At 56.9% G+C, this 6,744-nt stretch overlaps 1 protein-coding gene across 1 annotated transcript; it reads right to left on the reverse strand.

Moving 5' to 3' along the window:
* Positions 1 to 2,231: 2,231 nt before the first annotated feature.
* Positions 2,232 to 5,966, reverse strand: LOC113209185 (elongation of very long chain fatty acids protein 7-like). The gene is made up of 7 exons (XM_026426586.2): positions 5,609 to 5,966; positions 5,120 to 5,310; positions 4,954 to 5,034; positions 4,397 to 4,453; positions 3,604 to 3,846; positions 3,288 to 3,510; positions 2,232 to 3,035 (listed from the first exon to the last, which is right to left on the reverse strand). Exons 1-7 carry the CDS (start codon positions 5,667 to 5,669, stop codon positions 2,905 to 2,907), a joined length of 987 nt encoding a protein of 328 aa, XP_026282371.1. The 5' UTR covers positions 5,670 to 5,966; the 3' UTR covers positions 2,232 to 2,904.
* Between the last annotated feature and the right edge of the window lie 778 nt (positions 5,967 to 6,744).

Below are 6,744 nucleotides of genomic sequence, written 5' to 3' on the forward strand. Positions count from 1 at the left end.
CTCCCTCCCTCCCTCGAGCAGGCATCGCCCAACGCGCAGGGATGCACCTGCAAAGGGCCAGGGCCGAGGTCAGGACGAGGCGGTAACCTGCCTGCGGGCGGGGTGTGTGTCGGGTGCGGCGTATGGCGGGGGAGCGCGACCTACTGAGCAGAACAAAAGAAAAATAATCTCGGAAGGATTTCTGAACCACGCAGCGGTCAAGGTCAAGCCGCGGCGATGCGGAGTCAGTCACCCCCCGCGGACACCTGCCCGCGCCGAAAGCTCATGGGCCGCGCCCGGGACGCCGCGTGGCGGCGCGCCCCAAAGCAAAACACTAATACGCGCACGGCGCGATCTGGAGCAGGGCCGGGGCAGCCGGGCCGGGCTGGCCTTGCAGATGCAGCGGTGCGGGCTCGCGTCGCGACCAACGCTTTTCAAGTAAAAGTATGTGAAATCACAAGAATGTATTACAGCCTAAATGCCAATTCGTTTTTTTTTCTGCGTGGAGAGGGGGGGGGGGTGGTATTTATGATATTTTGTAGAGGGAGTTCTAATAAAACAAAATCAGACTTCAGAAAGCAAAATTTTTACTCCCAGGTTTAGAGGGTGCTCTGTTAGAGTGCACTAGGCAGAAGAGAGCGAGAGAGGACCCTGACCCGCACGAGCTATACTCTAGGAAGAATACCCGCAAAACCGCCGACAAAATGCAGAGTTTTGTACTAGTAATTGGAGGCGCACGCCTCGGAGGAGCCCTGCACCCTGAACCCGGCGGGGGGCTGCTAAGAAAGACTCAGATAGGAAAATTCCAGCAACTGAGTCTTTCTTAGCAGCCTCCCGCCCGCCAAGCCTTTTTTTTATTGCCGCGGTCGCTCGGCCAAGTCTTTCTCGAAGGAAGGTATCGGGCACTAGGATAAGCCAGCGCCGCACAGCAGGCGTGCCTGCGCATTGCCTACGCGCACGGGGCCGAGCGAAGAAGGGAGCTGAGCCTGAGCAAGCTCCTCAAGTGCGGCACGCTGAATGCTGTCAACTGTTTCTCAGTGCGAACTCGTCCCGTCCTCGCCGCCCTGCTGACCCGTGGTTCACTCACTAGCTGGGGTGCGTCTGGTGGCAGTAAGGTCCAGTAGCTGCTGGCCCGGCCTGACCTAGGTGCGCGTGGACGCTGCTGGTGGCGGTCGGGACGCAAGGTGCTCGCAGGCCCGGTGGATTTGGAGGTGCTGCGCGCTGCCTGCTTCGCGGAGGCTATTGCAGTCGCGAGGACGAGTATGACGCCGACGATGGTGTCGTCTGGAGCGCGGCTGGACGTGCACTGCTGCCGGGTGCGGGCGCGTCAGCAGCCCCGGGAGGAGGAAGAGCACTACTGCCATAGAGCACGCACCTCGACACCCCCACGTCGGCCTCACGCCGCCGCCACGCCGCGCCACGCCGCGACACGCCGCGGCACGCCGCCGTGTCGTCATAATGTTTGCATCCGAGAGCAAGGTCGCTGCACATGCCGTAGGTGCATCGGACGTTACCACCGCGTCAGCGGAAAACAGGAGCGGGGCGGCCGGCGCGCGCCGTGGCGAGGGAGGTGCGGAGCCGGAGTCGGGACTACGGGGGCGGGGGCGGGGGCAGAGAGCTAATCACATATCGTCCAAAAAAAATGTACTCGAGCCTCCATGTGGCCCTGGCGTGCAGGGTGAGGAGCGCGGAAGTGCCCTTTCGTAGAGACAGTCTTGCGGATTTTCTAAAAATAAGGCCCCCTATGACTTATAATCACGACTCTCCTGGTGCCCCTGTTCGACGCGGTACCCCTCCCCCTCCCCACCACCGCCCCGCGCACGATATTGTAGCAGTATCGGCGCGGAGAGAAGGGGAAAGGTCGTTTGCACCTTGCATTTATTCGTTACAATGAGGTTGCGATGGACGTGGCGTCGAGCTGGGGGAGGAGACGGCCACACAGTACGGACATGTCGTGTCCACGCGGTCGCGGAGACGACACCGCGTCCCAATGTGGGACATTGTCCCCTTCGCAACGCCTTCCACGTTGTTTATTTATTCTGCCCCCCCCTCCCCCCGAACCCCCCGGTCTTTCTCTTTCCCACCTTAACCCAACCCATCCCCCTCTTCTCGGCTTCGGACCTTTGTACGCGGGATGGTGTAGTGTATGAATGGAACGATGACGACGCGGGGCGTGTTGTCAATCTTGGCAGGGAAAGCGGTCGAAATGAAGGAGTTATATGTGGAGGTTTGTCAAAGGAATGTGAAATGTATAGAAAACCTTGCACATGTTTATTGTTGACTTTCGATTTTCTTAAAAAAAAGAAGAAATCTACATCATTTATAATATGAGCTAAACAATATGTACATGGAAGTTTTTGATGTACCAGCTGGCGAAATACCCCATCGGAATGTTTTAAAGGGTGTCCCATGCCAGGTGGGATTTTCCCATCACTTCTTTGAATCCATATCCTGCATGTGCATATCGCTTTGCAGGCACGGAGAGCTGGGGAAGATGAGGCAAAGGCAACATCAGTTGCACAGCCTAAACCAACCACGGTGAGGCCGTCGATTCAAACTAGTGGCGGGAAAGTCCCGCCTCGAATGGGACACCCTGCAGTTATACGAATCCGTATGCTCGCGTGCGGGCGGTCTGCCTACTCGCAAGGCGCCATAGCTAGAGACAGCGTTGACGAACCCGCCCACCCACCTGAATGCGGTAAAGTACAATTACAAAATCCGACGGGGTTTTTCGGCATCTCGGTGCATCAAGTTCGTCACATTTTTTTATTGAATAAAAGTTTCCTGTGGGTATTCAGCAAGTGTTTCGATGCATCGACAGCGACAGAGTTGCGGGCTTGCGGAATGCAGACTCGCTCGGGACGGAGGGAGCGGGCAACCCCGCCACACTGTATCGCAATCAAAGAAACACCCGGTACAAAGATTCTAAAAGTTGAGATAAGGACGAGTCCTATTGGTTACTCCACTGGTTCTGAAACGGACTTGGACGAAGACGAGGACGAATAAGAACTTGCCCGTTATTTTGCCGTCTTCGGGGACATTCTTCTTACCACTGACTGTGAACAATTGTCACCATATTTGTACTAAATCCAACAAAGTACCATTCGCGAATGCTTCGGTTTTTCAACCGAATCACTAGAGAAGAGGTTCGGATAACACTCCCCATCCTCGACCAATCAGCACTTTCCCCTCTCAGCCCACCGTCCGCCTGCTCGGAGGCGCAGACGGTGTTGTCGGGGTGGGCGCCGTGGTCGGGGTGGAGGCCGCGCTCGGGGTCGGCGACGTGCTAACGGCCTCCCGATTCTCACCGAGACTGCCCGGGTCTTGGGCCGTGTCCCGCTTCACCGCGTCACCGCCGCCGGAGCCCTTCTTCTGCCAGCCCTTGGTGTACGTCTTGCGGTAGAAGTCGTAAAAGAGGAGGCACAGAAAGACGTTCTGGGGGACGATGACGCCGACCGTGAACTTGGGGTACGTGCAATCGGGCTGGAAGATGAGCTGCAGCCAGTGGAGCGAGATGAAGCCAAATTGCACCTGTGTGAGGGAGCGCACGGAGCATCACAACCAAGTAGCCGAAAATGACACACGGACGAGACACAAAATTGAAGCAGTAACAAAATTGTTTACCATTTGCATTTGGGTGAGGTACTTTTTCCACCACCCGTACCTGCCCATTTCCGGGCTCAGGATGGAGACGAGGTAGTGGGAGTAGAGGGCGGCATGCACCAGGGAGTTAGCGAGCCCGACGAACGCCCCGTGGCCGCCCGCCAGGAACTTGGTCGAAAAGTACCCGATGAGAATCATGCCCGTGTGGTGGTAAACGTGAAGGAAACTGATCTGCCTGGTCTTTTTCCGGAGGACGAAGAAGATCTGGAATAGAAAAAGGAGAGCGTAGTTGTGAGGAGTGCTATCGTGCGATATCACACTGAGTGGCCCGCGGACCCATTTCTCTTCAAATGGTTATACGACGGGGTGTCCCATTCGGGGTGGCATTTTCGAGCGACTCATTGACTCATTTGAATACACATCGCTCTGCTGCGGACCGCTGGGCCGTGCGTCTGAACTCAGGACAGTTTGGCTTCACTCGAAAACGTACGTCGGAGATTCAAGTGAAGGTAAGCCAACCTCAGGCAGCAGCCTAAACCATCCGCAGCGAGGTCATTGGTTTGAACTTTTGGCGGGAAAGTCCCGCCTTGAATGGGACACGGGACACCCTGTACAGTACCGCATGCAGGCGTGCGCAGGCGGCTTTGCGTATCGTCGTTGCCTCGTCGCTGACCACGACACCTCTCTGGCCCCGAACGAGTAGGCAACCCGCCCGCACGCTTGCATGCGGCGCAGTCTAACCGCCAAAGAGAAGGAGCCCGTCGGTCACGCCGCTCGTAGCTCATTGCCGAGAGGCTTTGCGTAGAGTTAATACCGTGTCGAGAAGATCGGCGTATTTCAGCATGTAGTAGAACCAGAAATCTCCAGCAATCTAAAACAAAAATTGAACAGAGGACAATTTGTCGTTAAAATTAAATAACGATTTAGACAATGATGGAAATCAAGTTCAGCCAACTTAGGTGACCTCCGCGGAATCCATTTTACTTTCATAAGTCAGCCATGCCTATTCATGAGAGAGGGGAAGAGGGGGGAGGACGGCGGGGCCGGGGCCGCGATTGGAGGGGACCAATTGCAGACTTCCAAAGCCCTCGCCCGCCACCACCGCCAGCGACTGTGGATATTGCGATATTTCTTTTTGTTGTTTCAAACCAAAGCCCCCCCCCCCTCCGACCACCAGAATTCGGGCTCGTTTTAACATGTATCTGGGCCGCAGCAGAAGCCCCAACGGCGCAAGTCGGCGTGGCCCGGGCCCGGCAGGAAGCGGGTGAGCTTGGAGACCTTCCGGACGGGACAAAGTCCGGCCCGTCGACGGCAGCGGGCCGGCGCGGTGGGCGGGGGGTCTTTGCTCGCGACCGCGCCCAGGACACTCACCCTAAGCGAGTGCTCGTCGGTCCCGTAGTTGACGGGCTCGCAGAACATGTTGTACTGGCCGCTGTAACAGCAGACGATCGCCTGCGATAGGGCGGAGAATTAAACGTAGTCTCGAGAGCAGGTGGTAATTGGCATATCGCAAGCAGGAGCCGGGCCCCGCACTCACCTCCCTGACGACGTGCAGGCTGCAGACGACCTGCACCGCGTTGTAGACGATCATGATCTTATCCAGGTTGAAGGGCTTGCGGTGCTGCATGAGGCGAGGCCCCAGGCTGAGCACAAAGTAGAGGTAGGCGCCCAGGACCATGAGCACGGGCGCCAGTCCGCCTACCATGAACCAGTTCGACGTGCGGGGGTCTGGGGGAAAGAAAAGACCCGTCAGTCCTGGTGTCTCGTCACACTTAGAGATTGTCCAGAAAGGAGGGGTCCGTTGTCGTCAGATTCATTCGGCGATTTACCGGAGCTCGGCGCCTGCGAGACTCGGGGCAGGCCAACCCGCAGTACAAGTATGCGCCGTTTACAAGATGTTGCCTACCCACTAGGCGCTATGAGAGCTTGCATTGGCTAAACTTGGTTATTCCTAGCGGCTCTTGACGGACGTACCTTCCGGATAATGCCTACCGCACGCGACACGCTCGTTTTCACGGACACTCACCGCTGAGCTCTTCGAACGTGTAGCGGTAGAGGGAATACATCCTCTGCACGATGGCCGCCATGGCTGCGGGTCTTGGTGGGCGTCGTCGCCCACGTGCTAGTGGTGGTGGTGGTGGTGGTCCCTCTCAACGAGTGCCTCGTCGTGGCCGCCGCGGCACGGCAACGTCCTGGGTGAGGGGGCGCGTCGTCGCCCGGAGCCGTCCCTCGGCTCGACGTCGCGACGCAGAGTGACGGAGGGGGACGCAGCCCGCGGCCCGCTCGCACCTCGCCGCCGAGGAGTGAGTGTCGCAACGCGCTGGACTACACACTCGTCGTCGCCGCCCCCTGCCCCTGTCCTGGCCGCCGGGTTTGTCGCAATGAGCCTCGCCACGTGCTTTTGTACCCCCGGCAGCCGGGCCGGCCACCATCAGCCGCAGAGGTGCTTCTGGTCATGTTCCTTTTAATTATTATTTGATTGAATTAATTTTATTTTTTGGTTGAGGAGCAAAGGGGGTGGGATTTAGGTCACCCCGTCGTCGTCAGGGTCGGGACCGACACGGCAAACAATCGAGGTTAGAGCGTTTATATTCGTTTAGCGTCGTCAGCTCAAACCAGACACGCGAGATATCGAATGGACTCGATACATGTTTATTGGTCTCCGATATCGATGACGGCGGCGGGTGGCGTGGCGGGTCACTCATCGCGGTTCCTGTCGGTGTCCGCTCCACTCGGAGGCGCCGGGCCGCCGGGCCGTCGTGTCCACCTCGCGTGGCATTCCCGCGTTCCCGGCGATTTCACTCTTTCCATGGCTACCAGGGTCAGTGCCCCCGGTCCGTGTTACTCTTTGAAAACCGTTGAGATGTGTGACAATGTTTTATCATCATTTTCTAAATGGACGCCAAATGTTTTTGAATTCGTTTTTAGCAGATGATACTTCCAGTATCACTGCTTGTACAACACCTACTTAAACTAATATTAAGCAAATATTAAGCATTTTTAACCACATATTAAGCTTCTAGAGGGAGAAAGGGAGGGATAGGGGGATCGGTGGTCCCAAAAAAGGGGTTCGTCTCCGCCCACCTGTTGCACTACCTAGTGTCAGCAAAATATTAAGCAAATATTAAGCATTTTAACCACATATTAAGCTTTTAGAGGGAG

Source organism: Frankliniella occidentalis, unplaced genomic scaffold, assembly GCF_000697945.3.
Source record: "Frankliniella occidentalis isolate FOCC.00 unplaced genomic scaffold, Focc_3.1 Scaffold79, whole genome shotgun sequence".
Classification (NCBI taxonomy): domain Eukaryota; kingdom Metazoa; phylum Arthropoda; class Insecta; order Thysanoptera; family Thripidae; genus Frankliniella; species Frankliniella occidentalis.

Coding starts and splice junctions, on each gene's coding strand:
- LOC113209185 (XM_026426586.2), bottom strand. CDS start 5,669: ATGGCGGCCATCGTGCAGAGGATGTATTCCCTCTACCGCTACACGTTC. Junction 3,511..3,603: donor ACCTCACCCAAATGCAAATG/GTAAACAATTTT, acceptor TCCCTCACACAG/GTGCAATTTGGCTTCATCTC. Junction 3,036..3,287: donor CCAAGACCCGGGCAGTCTCG/GTGAGAATCGGG, acceptor AATTGTTCACAG/TCAGTGGTAAGAAGAATGTC.